This window comes from Hoplias malabaricus, chromosome 15 (assembly GCF_029633855.1).
Source record: "Hoplias malabaricus isolate fHopMal1 chromosome 15, fHopMal1.hap1, whole genome shotgun sequence".
Taxonomy (NCBI): domain Eukaryota; kingdom Metazoa; phylum Chordata; class Actinopteri; order Characiformes; family Erythrinidae; genus Hoplias; species Hoplias malabaricus.
In genome coordinates, this window is record NC_089814.1 from 14,638,369 (window position 1) to 14,656,130 (window position 17,762).

Here is a 17,762-nt window from a genome sequence, read left to right on the forward strand (position 1 = left end):
TTCTTGAAGAATACGTTTTCGCTTTCATTCCGCCTTTTCTCGGTTGCGCTTCTTAGTCTCACTTTCGCCTCCAGAAGTTTCTCGCTTTTGACGGGGGTCGGGATCTAGACAGTCATTGGCTGCTTAAATTAAGCCCCGCCCACCAATCTGATTTAGCACACCCCGCTCTGCAGCGAGAGCACCAATCTTACCTTGATTGGAAAAAGACCGCCCGGCAAACACGGGTAAGCCATATCAAATATTTTTAACGATGACGTATTTACGTAACGCACAGTTCGTCATAGGGGATTAGAGTCATTTTGCAATCAGGGTTAGGGGGTGCAGAATCTGCTCTGTGGGCGGGGCTTAACTTTAGCAGCCAATGACTGTCTAGATCCCGACACCGTCAAAAGTCAAAAGCGAGAAACTTGGAGGCGAAAGCGAGACTGAGAGAAGCGCAACCGAGAAAAGGTGGAATGGAAGCAAAAACGGATTCTTCCAGGAAATATTCTGTTTACAGCTCTGTTTTTATAACTCGCAATGACAGTTTTCTTAATTATAAAATGACATTTATTGGGTATGGATTCTGTATTTGGGTTCTCAGAACTTTAGAACCTATTTTGACGCCATACGAGTGGAAGTGTGTGTACGGAATAATATTTTGCATCCAGGACATAGCGGAATTTTTCTAAAAATATATATCTTTTAATCCTGTAACTGCTTATATTTTCTGACTCTAATGTTGAGCTTTGTCTAGTATGTTAAATTGAGCAATTTCAGAAAATGTGTCCTAAAATGTCAGACAATCGCATATTGCTTTGTTGTCTGTAAAGGAGTTGCTCGTTTATTTTCACTAAGAAAGTGAACAGCATGTCGTTTGTCCAGGAGTGATTCAAACCCTGAATTCCACTGTAGGTAAATGTAGAGATTTTATTCTATAAAACTTAGAGACTTTGCATTTTTTAATTCTCGTTCCAACTAGACCGTTACTATGCTTAATATCGGTTAAAAATGATTGTGAAATAGTAAAAACCAACAAGAATGTTGCTAGAGACTCTTTAATCTCCGCGCGCGCTCCGTCACCTGACCTTGCGCGTTCCCGCTGCTATCTATCGCCCTGTCAGCGGCGATGGGAGAAACAGGACCGCGTCGAAAATAGACGGACCGCCTTGACCCCTCTCCACCCCCTCTCCGCTCTTTTCTCCTTCTCTACAGCCCCTGCAGTTCGTTTCTCTCTTCTCTGCCGCACGAAGGTGAAACTGTCTCTAGAGTCCCGCGGCTTCGTACAAGTTTCCAACGAGAAGAGTCGAGACAAAGAGGAGAAAAAGAGCAGTTTACCAGAAGAGAAGGAGAGAGAAATTAAGAAGAGTCCTGCAGTGTATTCTTCCAAAGTACTGAGGTATGAGAAGTTACTCTGTTTCTTCTGAAATACAATAACCCAGAGGTTTATAGGGAATACCTTTTGTGGTTATTAGCTTTTTAGTAGTGCCTCGTCACGACAGTGCGCGTTCACGAATAGTGGATCCATGGCGCAGTTGTTTTCGGGGTGTCACACACAGAGGGGCTCTTCGAATAGAGGGCTTCATCACAAGAGTATTTATGGCTGGTGGGCAGGTGTGGGGAGGCTTATTGTATGGCTCTGCTTTTCCTTAGTGGGGAAAATCAGGGTCACTTTCTTGTACTGAGAGGTCCTGTCGGAGAAATTGGGGGTAGGGGTGGGGAACAGGGGAAGTGAGGGAGAGGCAGTTTAGCTTGCCTATATTAGGAAAATAGCTATGTCATTCTGTGTACAGACATAAGAGAAGGCTTCTTCTCACCAGGGAAAAGACCGTCAGGCCTCAGCACTGGACTGCGGTCTAAAGATGATTCAACTAATACAGAGCATGAGCCTCCAGCAGACCTAGTTACAGCAGCTCTTAATTGTGTCACTGCTGGGAGTGGGGAGCCAGAAAACAAGTGGGATATAATTTTACATGTACAGACATCTCGTCCTTAGTCTGGCTGTGTATTATAAATAAATATATAATCGGAAAAGTTTACTAGAATAACTTAATCATCATCCACCATCTAAAGCTTTGTTCATGCTTGTGTCCCCTGGGCGAGTTATTCCCGGTGCTATTGTGTTAGTGATGCAGAATGTGTGTCCCAGTTGTTTTTGTCCATAGTGGTTCTTGGGAAGCTTCCCGGAATAACTCCATGATGGGTTAACACAGTAGTGTGACTGACGGCAAAAACAACACAGTGGTACACATTGGCTTTCTGTATTGGGTTGACAGTTAATTCATTATATCAAAGCAACATGCCCTTGATTGGCCACATCTCGATGACATGTAGGAATCAATAAACTAGGGGCCTATCCATTATTTTAATTTAATGTAAAGTCAAATGCAGATTTTCCAAAACCAAAACTGTTAAAACATAAAGAGGAAATGGGACAAAACATGGTAGATCATCAAAGCTGCCACCATCACACAAACAACACTTTATGTCTTGTTTTTGAGAAGCAGCTGAAAGCTCCATTCTTGCTTCAGATCTAAAAAAACCCACAGCTTTTTGTCTCCAGTCTTTAACTCTGAGAAGTTAAATAACCTAGTGCTAGTTTATATGAAAGGGACTGTATGAAACTATTACTGACAAAAGGAAATACTTTTAAGTCAAACAAAGAAGTTGCCCCCTGCTGCCGTTCTCAGAACAACAGACTAGACCTCAGCTTCACTGAATGTATTTGATCTAGAAATGCAGAAAAGGCAACCGACTTGTAAGATTGGAGTTGTGGAAAAATGTCTGTTTATTTCTGGAATTACTTTTCCTATGAAGACTGTAAACTGTAAAAAGGATAAAAGGGTAAAAACACAAACACCAAAAATACTAGAATTAACTGAAAAACGATCTGTGTGGCACGGTAGTGCAACAGATTAGTGTGGCTGTCAGGCCTGCTCCAGGCGACTGTCTGTTTGGTGCGTTCTGCCAGTGCTACAGTTGCTCCGGTTTATTCCCACAGTCCAAAAACACACACATTGTTGAGTGGATTGGCATTTCAAAATTGTTCTTAAGTGTGAGTGTGTGAGAGAATGTGTGAGTGAATGTGTGAGTGTGTGTTGCCCTGTGATGCACTGGCACCCCCTCAGGGTGTGTTCCACAGTGATTCTAGGTAGACTCCAGACCCACCATGACCTTGAACTGGATAAGCAGTTAAAGACAATTAATTAATTAATTAATTATCCTAAGTAATTTACTGTGAGGCAGCACGGTGGTGCAGCAGGTAGTGTCACAGTCACACAGCTCCAGGGACCTGGAGGTTGTGGGTTCAAGTCCTGCTCCGGGTGACTGTCTGTGAGGAGTTGGTGTGTTCTCCCGGTGTCCGCATGGATTTCCTCCGGGTGCTCTGGTTTCCTCCCACAGTCCAAAAAAAAAACACATGTTGGTTGGTGGATTGGTGACTCAGAAGCGTCTGTAGGTGTGAGTGAATGTGTGTGTGTGTGTGTTACCCTGTAAAGGACTGGCACCTCCTCCAGGGTGTGTTCCTTCTTTGCACCCAATGATTCCAGGTAGGCTCCAGACCCACCGTGCTCCTGAACTGGATGAATGAATGAATTTACTGTGAACGTTTTGTCTAAGATGAATCTTCTGCAGTTTTCCTCTGAAAAAAATGGGAGTTTGTACTGTGTCCATTTTTTACTATAAATAAAATAAATGAAAAGTATTTCGCATATTAGTGTGTATTTGATCAAAATCACATGTCAGTATTTAGACTTCTCTCATACCAGCGGTGGTCACATTTATCTTTGTCATAAGTAAGTTCCTCTACTTTCTTGGTTCTTTCAGTTAACCGCCATAAAATATGATCCTGTACAGACTTTGATCATTTCATCAGTATTACGTCATGTGGATTTTATTTCAGTCCACTATCAAAAGTAGTTGTGACATCACTGTCAGTAGAGTCCATAGTTAGTAGATGTATGAATCCCGTGCTTGGAGAATTTGGGATTTTTTTCTAAGTTAATTCCCTGGAATCTATATTTATTTGAAAATAACTCTAATGTTTTAACTGACCAACTTGATTGTATTTTAGAAATATAAACAAATTCAGAATTTGACGCATACAACAATCAAAATAGTTGTGACACAGTCATGTTTACTACTGTGTTAAAAATTCGGGAACGGAATATACAACTTGTTATTGATTTGTATGTCAAAATTGTAAGTTTTTCTGGCTTGATACAGGATTTAGGCTTCTCTTTACACTGTGATTGCTATTGTCTGATTCTCCTCTTCATGATGCAGCTTAGGAGACCGATGTGGACTGCAGGCAGGCCAGTCGAGCACACCCACTCTGTGTCTGTAAAGCCTTTGTGTTGTATGAGGTCTGGCATTATCTTGCTAAAATAACTATGGACTTCCTGAGTAATGGTCTCAGTTTGATGGCAGCATATATCTCCCTGAAATACCAATAAATGCCTCCACATCAGTATTAGGTTTACTTCATCTTATGAACCATCCCAACTGTTTTTTTGTAATATGAATGGTATAATGACGGTGTAACACAGTTTTAGATTTGATGAGTCCTTTATTAAGTAATCAGTAAAGAAATGGCCCATGGCATTGTATTGAAAATGTAGTGATATTTGAGGTTTACTGTTAGCTGTTTTTATTATATTATCATCATTAAACATGTCTGGAAACATTCTGTGAAAATCAGACAATACAATCAAATTTAGCTTCTGGCACACACAAGTGCAATAACTTACCAGTGCTTTCTATACTTTCTTTTAACTTTGTCTGGCAGCGATAGAAAAATTCATTTAAATGTTATACAAAATGAAATATAAATGTCATAAATGAAGGATAAATAAAGCAGATAAATAAAGAAGAATAAACATCTTAAATGTTTTTAAGCATATAGAGACATGCAGATTAATCCTGCTGAACAAAGACTGCTATTTTATTATTCTGCTTCTGCAATATTTCAGTGACTGTATAAAAAGTCAGCGTTTGCATGAATATGATTTACTGTTGATAATCTGTCAGGAAGTAACTTATTATAGTTTATAATGAAGTAAAAAATTAAAATGATAATAGGCAATTGTAATGGTAATATGCTAATCATATGTTAAGGATATGGTGTGTTCTGACTTGATCCTGACCAAATAAGAAAAAGATAACTGTTACATTTTAGTCCTGGTTTGGTTGGAGTTCACACTGATGCATTTACAATCAAACCAGCGCACGCAGAAACATGACATATGATGCATATATGATTTTATTTTGTGAGCCATTTGTCAGAGTCATCAGAAGAGCTTATTACACTTATCGGGGTTGTGTGTGTATATCGTTTTACCAGCTAAAAACACAGCAAGAAGTGGTTAAATGGATTAAGGTGTCAAAGCACTGCAGGAACCAAAGCAGGTGTGCTATGGAGAGAAAATGTTAGGAGTTTTGTCCATGGCTCATTGTTTGTTTTTAGCACACACAGTGTTCCCTTGCTGCACGATTAATGTTGATCTCGGGACATCGCGTCCTGTGTTTGGTTCATTTCAATGTCTTTGGTTCATGTTGCGTTCACACAACCGCACCGCAAGAGTTTATTTAGACACAGACCAAGATCCACCTGCCTAGGCAGATTCGGTTTGATATTTATTGCGCGCCAGATTAATAATGATTACATTATTAAAAAGATTTAATGTCCCATTAATTTTGTAAATTAAATTAAAAAAAAAAAAGATATTCAACTTTTTAAACTTTTTCTGACACCTTATTTTCTGTTTCTTTCTCCTAGTGATGAGTCGTAGTATTGTGCGCCAAAGTAAATTCCGGCATGTTTTTGGACAAGCTGCGAAGGCAGAGCAGAGTTACGATGACATTCGGGTTTCCAAGGTGACATGGGACAGCTCCTTTTGTGCAGTCAATCCAAAGTTTCTGGCTGTTATAGTGGAGTCCAGTGGAGGAGGGGCTTTTTTGGTTCTACAGCTGTCAAAGGTAAGATGATCATGAAACATTGCTTGAAGTACAGCAGTTTTACTTAATCCTGGTCCTGGCGATACATGTCCCTAATTAGAGTTTACATACAAACCTAATCTAACAAACCAAGTAACAATGATTTTCATGGGCATCTGAATATTACAGCACTGTTTGTTAGCTCAGAACTAATTCTGTTGGTAAATCTCCAGGACCAGGATTGAGTATCATTTACACCATTGAGTACTACCGAGGCACATTCTCAGCATATAGTACTCCAGTTTCATGTGTAAGACCCAGTAGTAGTAAGTTTCCTCTGAGATTGAGGAACCAGTGGAATTAGTGGATGTTGTGTTTAAAAGCTCAAGTAATCAGAGAAACTACATATTTTTTCATAGGAAACAAGCCATTTTTCTATAGTTGGAGTAAATTAGAATCTATTGCACAGACCCCTTTTATCCTAACCAGATTTACATTCATAGCATTGTTCTAAAATGAAGAACTAGTTCTCTTCACTATGAATAAACAGACTGAGACAGAATATGTTTACTTTTAGTTAGAGTGGAGTACCTATAAGTCTCTTTGATGTAGAAGTCTTTTTCTGTTTCAGATGAATAATAAAGAAACACATATACTTCGGTTATGCAAACTTGCCATCCATCATGTTTAATGATGTTTGGAACTGGTGTCATTTTGGAGGCTATACTAAATGTGTTATGGAGCAGTGATCCAGGATCAGCTCTTAAGAATATCTGGGAAAATATGGTAGATGTCTTCATTATATGCTTGTATTGTGTATACAGTGGGTAAACATCAGGGTGTTCTAGACCTTCAAAAGACACATAATGGTTATTGGGATTTTTCTATTTTAATTCCATTTTATTTCTGTAAATTAGCCACAATTTTGTATTTAAACATCACAAATACATTACTTCTATTCTTATTTAATTCAGTTAGATCTATTGTCTCTATGCTGTCTCTGTTGATACTGCCAAGCTAAATCTCTGACTAGTTAGGCCTTTAGAAGCTGGACTGAACAGTTCATGTGTCAGATTAATAAACCATCTGGAAAGTTATTATGTAATTTGTTCAATAATTTAAGAGCAACATCAGTTTAACCATAGCAAATTTAAAATTAAACTTCTAACTGTTCAGTAGCTTTTATATATCTGAGCTACCTTTTTATTTTTGGTGCATTAAATGTCAGTGTATCTTCCTATACGGTAAGTTCAGCCACTTTAATGTGCACTGACTACAAATGCAGGATTTCAACTGAGGATTCTCACACAATTAGCTTTTACTGTACAACCTCTATAGAAAAACTTTGCTGTCTTCTGCCTAAGGTCCCTATACCTAAAGGCAAGTGTCTGTTAGATGTGTTTAAAGCCCCTTATGTCTGAGCTGTTGAACAGAGAAACTGGAGTGTTTTCTGGAGTGATGGTACTATAGCCAGTTCCTTTTAGGATGAGCTAGAGTGGTGTTTGTGATCCAGAACTTTTCAACTAACATCCGAATATGACTTCATTATATATTTATTTATATATTTTTGGTTGAATCAAATTTTCTTGTGTCAACATTGAAGGTAAAAGTTGATGATGAAGTGATTACAGAATATGATTTACTTAATAAATATTGGATAACCCATTGTCTACAAACTTTTGGCCATATAGTGTGGCTTAGCTTGCTACATTTGTAAGGTTGTACGGCATGGCACAGTTTAATGCTGTCCTTGTTTTTAAACACTTCATGTTAAATCTGTACTAGGGAATGATGTCTCATTCAAACATCTGGCAAAGATATTTAACAATATGTGGTTTAAGTTTGCAATCTGATTGAATCTATAAACAGAACTATTTCCAAAAAACTGCAGTTGTGTATGTTATATCCAAATCATTAAGAAATTTAAAGATACTATTTTTAAAATGTTATTTTTATTTATAATGCACCACCTACTCCAATTTTTTCAGAGCTTTCTAGTTCTAAGAATTAAAAACAAGTAAAATATCAGCATTAAAACTCTGGCCCATCCTAATCACCATGGTGGATTGCTAAAAATGACTTTGTTTGACATGTCTAAAACAGTCTGACTTTCTTTCCCTTAGTGCTGGTCTTGTGATCAGTCTTAGCATTTTAGATGCTAACTATATCTTTACCATTTTTGTACATTCACAGTGACATCTCCATGCCTTTATAGATACCCAAGCCTTTTCTGAACAGTAGTAGATCAGTTTTTGTCTTGTCTATAGTAAAATTATTATTTAAAATAAACATTGAAGGTTTGAGGAGCATGGCCAGCAGGTTGAGGATTTCAATGTAACCGTTAAAATAACCTCTAAGCTACTAAAATAAAGTAAATAGAACTGTTTAGTAGTTCAGCTCCATATATGGCTGGATATTCGGTAATGTCTGTGAAAGCCCAGAGTCCATATTAGACAGTCATTTGGAAAGGATGGTCACTGGGAATTATTTGGAGCATAAATACTGATTCCCTTGTTTAGGGAAAGTGGTGTTCCGTTGTAAGTGTTAAGAGTTTGTTAGTATACCCCCATATGCAGACTCATTACACAGAGACATGAGCATATATCAGCAGGACTGAACAGACATGCTATAAATACCCTGCCAGCCTTCTCTTCTGTGTCCAGGCCCAGGCAGGTCAAAAGAAAAACTCCCTTTTCATCGCCTCGTCATAGGGTTATAAATAAATACTGGGTTAGTGCAGGGAGGGCAGGGGAGTGGCGGGAGGAGGAGCAGTCCCAGGAAGGAAAACGCACATGTTCACACTGACTGAGCAGGAATTAGTGGAATTATGACAAATGGAGTGGGGAGTTGTACTACAGTACATTAACGCTTGTTAATAGCATCTATTATGAATGATAAATGCTTAAATATTTCCTAGAAATGCTCAGGCACTAACACGTATAATTCATAATTATAATAAACAATAATTGTTTATAGTCATTACAGGTATTCACTGTCTTTGGGGGGCGTTCTTTGCTGTTTTTTGTGCAAATGTACACTTTAGATATGTTTAGATATATATATATATTAGATATATATTAAGATATATTTTAAAAAAGGCCATGTTATTTTAAATGCAAAACCATTTGTAAACTATTTAGGATAATTTAAGGGTAGCCAGCTGAGTTCTGTTGGATGAGGTGAAGTATAAATCTCAAGATTTTTGCTGTGACTTACTAGGAAATAATTTGGTGATTTAATTATTAGTCATAAGTACATTTTTTGGAGACTTTTCTAAACCTCCTGCAAAAATCCATACAAATAAAGCCTAAATAAGTAGAATTTATTATCATGGTTGTTTAAATCATTTCATGCAGTTAATTTTGGATATTTGGCTTTGTTCATTTTAGGTGGGGCGTGTGGACAAAAACCATCCGCTGGTGGTGGGACACTCTGGGCCTGTCTTGGACATCGACTGGTGTCCTCACAATGACAATATCTTGGCCAGTGGCTCTGAAGACACTACTGCCATGGTATTTTTATTTGGTATTATTTGTCTCTCCATGTTGCTAACACTGCATAAAAAAGTTTGTCTGTATTAATTGCACACTTGAAAACCTATATTGGAAGAGAAGATCATAGAGACCACAGTTTCAGGGTGACTTGTAATAAGGGGGCGTGAGATGAGGCTGGTATTTCAATACAAATGTTAGTGGAATTTTGTAATCATAAGAAGTTGAGGGGTAATTGTTTGCAGAATGTGTCTACAATGATGAGTAATGTTAACACACACACACAAAACCCCATTCTTCCCATATATAAACAAATTTGAAATAATTTTTTCCCCCTCTATTACAAAACAGTAATTTTCTGACCACACAATCTGAGAGTTAATTCTACAAACAGCACAGAACCTTTTCTGGACATTAACTCAGCACTAAGAAACAACTTTTTGCTACAGCTGTTATTTTCTAACGTAATACTCTTGCAAATACAGAAACAATTTTTTTATTCCATGCAAAAAATCTAAATTCATCTAGTGTTGTATTGCTTAAAATTTCCATACTCAGACCACTCAAACATTATACTATTCTACGCTTACTGTTACTGATGTTATTACCAGGATGTTATTACCAGGATTTATGACACAACTTCATTGGATACATATATAATTCCTCTGTTATCTGATTCAGCATAGCATGCTATCTAATGTATACACTCTTTGAAATGAATGGAGTTGGTAATTTTTGTTTACACAATGGTATGTAATGTCTACACTATGCTCAGAAAACAAGGCTTAACTTGTAATTTATAAGGATTAAATTATTTATATCATAAATAATGGGATTTTCCCTTCCACTAGTTGCTTTAAATTATTTAAAATACATTTTCTATTACAGTACAGCGTCTGGTGAATGAGGCAACTCATGGATTACATGTTGTAAATGTCATCATCTTACATTATATTACAAATGTGAAGGCATGCTTTCTATGCACGTTTTGTGCAGACGGCCCACTGCAGCTGTTGTGTTCTAGGGGCACTGTCATATTTAAACAACATTCATGTAATGTATCCGGTAACATTAGGAGAATGTATAATGTTATATTAATAAATGTACAATGAGTTTTCTGCTATTATTCATAAGCTGTATTGGGATGTTTACATGCTTGTTTTCAGCTGAGCTCACAGAACATATTTAGCCCATAATTAGCCCTTAATTTGACCTTGAGGAATTCATAGTACATGGTTCCCTTGAGCTTGTAGTCAAAGATGTCAGCTCCAGAAAACAAAAGGCCTAGACATTTTCAAAAACGTCCTAAACATTTACTCCAATTAAATACATAGAGATAGACTGCTATTTAGTTCAGTGAGTTACGTAATACTCTTTATGGCATAATCATGTTAATGATATTGGCTAATGTAGTGTTGGGAGTCTTGCACAAAGACTCTTGTTGGTATAATATAGTACATTTCTTTTGTATGGAGAACAGTACACCAACAGTTTAAGCTTTGTCTGTGTGAACTATCTTTGGTAAACTTTCCTATGTTGAAATTTTTGTTTCACTGTTGACAAGGTATGGCAGATACCTGACCACACTCCATGTCGGTCTATCAGTGAGCCCATTGTAGTGCTAGAGGGACATTCTAAACGTGTGGGTATTGTCAAATGGCACCCTACTGCCCGCAACATTCTTCTCACTGCAGGTAAAGGACATTTTTTTTCATTTGTCTAAAAAAACTTAATAATAATAATAATTTAATCATTTTGGTGTGTGTGTTGCTGAAAACAAATATGTTTAATTTTTCTAAAGTGTTAGTATATGGGGAGTTGTTTTTCTATTTGATAATATTTCACAGAAATGTAACTTGAGTATGGACTACACCATATTTTACCATGCAGTGTATTAATTTGATTGGTAAGTGCTCAACTAATTTGCACAAAACATGTCCAAAAGGGCAAAACTAAAATGCCTTCCTGCATGTGTATGACTCAGGCAGTGATAATTTGATCATCATCTGGAACGTGGGCACTGGAGAGCCAGTGATGACAATGGACGACCACCCTGACCTCATCTACAATGTCAGTTGGAACTACAATGGAAGCCTGTTTTGCACAACATGCAAAGATCGCCGTCTTCGTGTTTGTGATCCACGGAAGAGAGAGGTGGTGGCGGTGAGTTTTGAGGGTATAGGAAAAAGAATATCGTTTTTCTGTCAAAACACCAATTATCCATACCACTGGGTATGGACAGGGATGACAAAATTTTGAGAAACATACACATATTCAAATTCCATATGTGTACACAGGTAGCATAAAACTGGACTGTAATTGATGTGATTGTCGCAAGCCCAAATTCCAAATGTGTATACAGTGTACAAACAGACTACAACAGACAAGGGATGTTTCTTAGAGAATGTTGGTAAGGCAGTGGAATAGTTCATACATTTACAGAAATGATAGATGCAGCTATGATCAGTCCAGGGATCTTATATTTATCTAATAGTATTTTGGAAAGTTGATGTGTGCTACGAAGCCAAAACATATTGCTGAACTATTCCAAGAGTCAAATTCAAAATGTGTCTGCAACATTTACAGGGTTTACTTCCATTTAAATGACTGCAAACTTTGACAGTTTGTTGCAGTGGTCAGTGAGATGTTGTAGAAGGTATTTGCATATGTTAATCTGACAAATCCTGACAAAACAACCTTCAAATGAGTTGCTTTGTCATACGCCCTGTGATGGACTGCTGCCCAACCAGGGTTTGTTCCTGTCTTGCACCAAATGATTCCAAGTAGTCTACAGACCCACCATGACTCTGAACCTGATTAATGGTGAATGAATGAAAGAACATTTTGTCATATTTCATTAATATTACGTGCAAAAAATGCCACCTTCGTGTTGTATATGTTTTATTGTGAGATGCTGACAGCTTCTGTCTTGTGTTCCCTGCAGGAAAGAATGTCCCCACATGAAGGTATCAGGCCAATGAGAGCCATCTTCACTAGGGAGGGCAACATTTTCACCACAGGTTTCACCAGGATGAGCCAGCGAGAGCTTGGCCTCTGGGACCCGGTTAGATTCCACACACCCAGTGCACATCTGGATCAAAACATACAAACCCTGTTTCCAGAAAAGCTGAGATTTTTGTTAAATGCAGTAACAGCAAGAATCCCTCAATTGTTAACTCTCTTGAACATTTATTTAAATGACAAAAGAACAATGAGAAGATTTCCAGTGTATTCACTGACCATCTTATTTATATTTTGTGAATATAAAATACAAATTTAAGACAGAGGCATGTTTGCCACTTTGTTACATCATCTTTCCAGTATTACACTTTATATATTGTCTGAGAATGCAGATACAAATAGTTGTTTTTGTTTTTTTTTGTGGACTATTGCTTTTCTTGCTTAATACAGGATTTTAAACGACTCAATATTCCATGATGCACAATAGGAGGAATATCTGGAACACAGGCCAGTCAAGTACCTGTCTACAAAGCCACACTGTTGTTAGCATGTGCAGAATGAGGCCTGTCATTATTTTGCTGAAATAACCAAAAGCAGCATAAGTCTTTCTCAATCCCAATATTGGCCCCTGCATAAGTAGTACCATATCACATATGCAAGTAACCCATAGTGTGACACAGATGCGTCTTGTTCACCTTTTACTGATAACAGTCCCAATTTTGTGTGTTGCAGGCATCACATTTTAAATTAGTTAATATTTACAAAATACAATCAAGGTAGTCAGACAAAATATGGAAAGGTTTTCAGTTACAAAAATATTAAATATTCATCAGTTTGACGAAATTATTTCTATTTATACTTTTTGTAGACAAATTTTGAGGAGCCCATCGCACTTTTGGAGTTGGACACAAGTAATGGGGTATTACTGCCATTTTATGATCCAGACACTAGCATGGTATATCTTTGTGGCAAGGTAAGTATCAATATTTCACAATCCCTTATGAATTATTTTAATCTGGTGTCCAAATTTGTGCAGATTTATGATACTATTTCTTTGCATCTGTCTGCAGGGGGACAGTAGCATTCGGTATTTTGAGATCACAGAGGAGCCCCCCTATGTGCACTACCTCAGCACATACAGTAGCAAGGAGCCACAGCGAGGAATGGGCTTCATGCCCAAGAGAGGAGTGGACGTCAGCAAGTGTGAGATTGCCAGGTCAGCCAGGCTTGTGTAAAATTAGGATAAATCAAACTGACGTGAGTTAAAAGGATCAATTCAGTTGTGCATTAGGTAAAACAACTGAATTTTCTGATATCTGTGACATGATTTTTGTCACTGAGACTGCTGGGTACTTGGCAAGTTAAATAATCTTGAATTTATCTTCAAAGTAAGTTAATTTATTTAATATTTTACTTTTTAATCCAAAACAGCAAAAATAAGTCATTATTACCTACATATTGAGCATGAATAAAGCAATATACTCCTCTCAGTCTGTGCTTTTCAACATTTGGAGGTCTAAAAAAAATCCAAGATGCCTTTACTCTGCCGTGAACAGAGTGAAAGCCTAGCATACCGGACTGAGACGCTGTTTTTTTTAAATCCATTTACGGACACTGGGTTTTTTAAATAGTTTAGACCAGTTTTGAGCACACAAACAGACTGGGGAGCTAACAAATGGTAACCAAACATCCTCAGAATTTTGATTAAAAGCTTTTTATGATTAAAATGATGAAAATTGCCTTTAAAACAAGTAATAATATGTCAGAAAATGTTGTATATTAATACAATGTTTTAGAACACTTAGATACAGTATTGGGATTTGGTTTAAAATGACTGTATGTAGAAAGATATTTATTTTTGTGTTAAAGCCTCTGGAAAGCAGTCAGTCCTGACTTTTTAATACAAACTTTTATCAAATATAAAAAATAATCTAATGCATGATGATCCTATGGTGATTATCAGTGGGCACAGTAGCATCTAAATTGAACCACAGAAGAGTGGAAAGAAGTTGCTTGGTTGGCCGAGCTTTGCATCATGCTGATGGAAGGATCAGAATTTAGCTCAAGAAATATGATTCCTTGAAGCCATTCTGTTTAGTGTCAACAGCACAGGCTGCTGGTGGCAACTGAACATTTCAACAGCTTGGTAAATCAGAAAATAATTGCTAACCAAGTTCAGCATATTTTTTAGAACAGATGCTCATGAATTTTTGCTTTACAGAACATAGATAGAGGTCATTAATGAACTTTTCAATACAATTAACTTTTTTAAGCATGGCAAATGTATTTTCAAAATATGATTAAAAAAAAAGAAAGACAAGCAAGTGCTATACAATATGGCCAAAAGGTTATGGATTTGGCCCCAGATTATCCAAAATTTTTTTCTGACATGCAAGTTATTAATAGGTAGGTTGTTACCCTTGGCTGCAGTAACAGCTTCTACTCTTCTAGGAAGGCTTTAGTGTGTTGGTCAAGTACTAATGTTGGATGCTAAGTCCTGGATCACAATAGCCAGTTCAGCACACCCCAAATGTACTGAATGGTGCATCATCATTTCAGAAAACACAGTTCCACTTTATAGGGCTTGATATCTTTCTAACCCTCACTTGGCACTGAGCTTGGTGACCTAGTGTCCAGAGGATCACATTTCATATCTTACTTTACTATGGAGATTTAACAAGCACGTCATGCACAATTTAATGGGGGCACATTGGGGGCACACAAAGCTTTATTAGCTAAATTCATAGATTTTAAAAAGGGGGAAACATGTAGCATGCATTTTTACTAAAATAAAGCATTCTGGGTGTTTTTCTGGGTTTAGGTTATTCAAGCTCCATGAAAGGAAGTGTGAGCCTATTATAATGACAGTACCTAGAAAGGTAAGTACCTTCTTGCAGTCACATCACAGTAGCAGTTTTAGCATAGAAATAAATGGGATTCATTTTTAAACCTTACTGTAAAATATACAGCATATTAAACAACTCAAGGTATTTATTCACTTCTCCCTGAAGTCAGACACCAATGATATTGACTCTTTATGTTTTCTGTTGTACCACCTCTCTTGCTAGTCGGATCTGTTCCAAGATGATCTCTACCCAGATACTGCAGGCCCAGATCCAGCTCTGGAACCTGAAGAGTGGCTGGAAGGCAGAGATGAAGACCCCATTCTGATTTCCTTGAGGGACGGATACGTTCCTCCAAAGAGCAGAGAGCTGAAAGTGGCCAAAAAGAATGTCCTTGACACTAGGCCTACACCTCGCAGGAGCTTGTCTGCTGTTGATGGGAGCAGTTTGCCTGTGAGTAAACACTTCGTGTATCACCCATGTCACGTTTCACTCATATTCTTTTACTTATGTGACACCTTTCAAATGAAAGACTTCAGCGCTAGATGATCCTTCCACAAGCTTGATCTTTCCTGTCCCTTACTTGCTTTCAATTCCTTGTCATATCTCCTCTGCACTCTTTTCTAATCCCTTTTTTCTTTCTTTTTCTCCTCACCTGTTTCTCTTTCCTCTCTACTCTGCCATCTTTTCCTTTTTTCTTTTCTGTTCAATAGCCTCAGTTGTTGGAGAAGCTTGTGGAGGAGATTCAAAGTCTGAAGGCCACAGTTCTTTCTCAAGAGAAGCGAATCTGTGACTTAGAGAATAAACTCTCCAAGTACACCAACGGCACTGTCTGACAGACACAGTAAAGAACAATCATCTTTGTACACACTGCCCAATCTTCACTGACCCTAATAGATGCACCTCTGTAGACCACACTACCATAGCGTTCACCATAGCTTTTATTGAAGTGCATTCACTATTTACAGCTTCTGATATTGAGGCTCAAAGCAATAGTAAAAGTTAAACTGATAGATTTTACTAATGCTCTTTCATGCTTTACAGCATCTTTCCAAAGACGTTTAGGAATATAAAGAATGTTTACTGCACATACGCTACACAAATGATGACTTAAAGAATGTAAAATATATATATCATCACTGTCCAATGAAAATCATTATCTCCAAAAATAGTAAAATTACAGGAAAAGGAAAAAAAACTTAAATTTCAATGGAAGTCAGTATAAAAAATTTCAATTACAATTAATTTTGGAACATTTCTATTGGTCCACTCATTGTGAGGTTTTCACACAACGTGAATGACCACTGCTGTTTTCAAATGATGTAGTAAAGTAAAAATCCACAAAAATGGAGAATCATGTTATTTTTTTATTGGAAAGCAATGATATATAACTTGCCCCATCTGTTACTAGTCCCATTCTGTGTAACTCTCACCTGAACTATTCTCTGTAGGAGCCACTGTAGGAGCCTTTCATAATTTGGATTTTTCATTGTTGTCATTCTGGTCTGTGCTGACTCAGATACAGTTACAGATACAGAATGAGCACCCCGGTTTTGGTGATTTTCTGAGTAACATACTGCAGCTCTTAGGTGGTAGAAGCAGTTGAGGAAAACATAGCACATGCAGAGAAAATGCAATACCAGGAACAGTTCTTAGAAGAATAATATATCATCTTAACCAGCACCAAAAACTCACAAAAATGGGTGAAGAGGTTGACCATTAGAGAAAGAGTATAAAAGTGGTAAATAACCAATGCTAAAACTACTGTCCTCATGCCTAAAAGCACAATAAAATAAAAGACATTTTACACTAAAATAACAAAAACAGCAACAATAAACAACAGTAAATTCCCTCTTTAGGGGAGTAAGTCATGGGATATCTAGCCCCACTGTCCCCTCCCTACACACACCCTTTTATACGCCACTTCCCCAGCTTGGCCATCGTCCACGTGGATGTCCTAATCTTTCCACCACAGTCTCTTCAGTGAGGGGAGAATATGCTTGTGGACTATCCACTCCTAACCATTTCCCATCAGCTCAGGCTCATGCCATTGCCTTGTCTTGTGGCTCGCTTCTTGCAGCACCAGCAAAGGAGGTGAAATAAAACTTTTGGTCACCAGGAGCTTGACAAAGGTTTTCTTTGTCTACTTTTTCTGCTGTCTGACCACTTTGTGCTCAGTAGGGTGTTCTACTCAATTCAAACAAGCCTGCTTGAAAGTCCTTAGTGACATCATATGTACTGGATGCTGGAAGGCCTCAGGGAATTCAGAGTCAAGGAATGCCTTCAACTACAGCCCTTCCTGGGCTTGTTCTTTGAAGCTGGGTTATACCTGCTTCTACATTTAGCTCAGCTGTTAATAATGCTAGCTTGCCATTTCCACACCACTGCTCACATATCTGCTTCAGCACTTCCAGAGGAGCTAGGACCTGGTTGAATTGTTGGAGTATCCATCATCAGTGTTCATCCACTGGCAACTCACTTAATCGCCTCTCTCTCTCTCTCTCGAGTGCCAAGCAAAGCTGTGTAACCATCACCATCTCTGGTGGCATGTTGC

The 17,762-nt window shown here is 37.8% G+C and overlaps 1 protein-coding gene across 1 annotated transcript; it reads left to right on the plus strand.

Moving 5' to 3' along the window:
- Window positions 1-1,300: 1,300 nt before the first annotated feature.
- On the plus strand, window positions 1,301-16,366 carry coro6 (coronin 6). The gene is made up of 11 exons (XM_066646044.1): window positions 1,301-1,378; window positions 5,756-5,955; window positions 9,303-9,425; window positions 10,969-11,098; window positions 11,389-11,567; window positions 12,349-12,468; window positions 13,234-13,338; window positions 13,436-13,581; window positions 15,187-15,244; window positions 15,434-15,661; window positions 15,922-16,366. The coding sequence occupies exons 2-11, from the start codon at window positions 5,758-5,760 to the stop codon at window positions 16,042-16,044; spliced, it is 1,410 nt and encodes a 469-aa protein (XP_066502141.1). The 5' UTR covers window positions 1,301-1,378; window positions 5,756-5,757; the 3' UTR covers window positions 16,045-16,366.
- The last annotated feature ends 1,396 nt before the right edge of the window (window positions 16,367-17,762 follow it).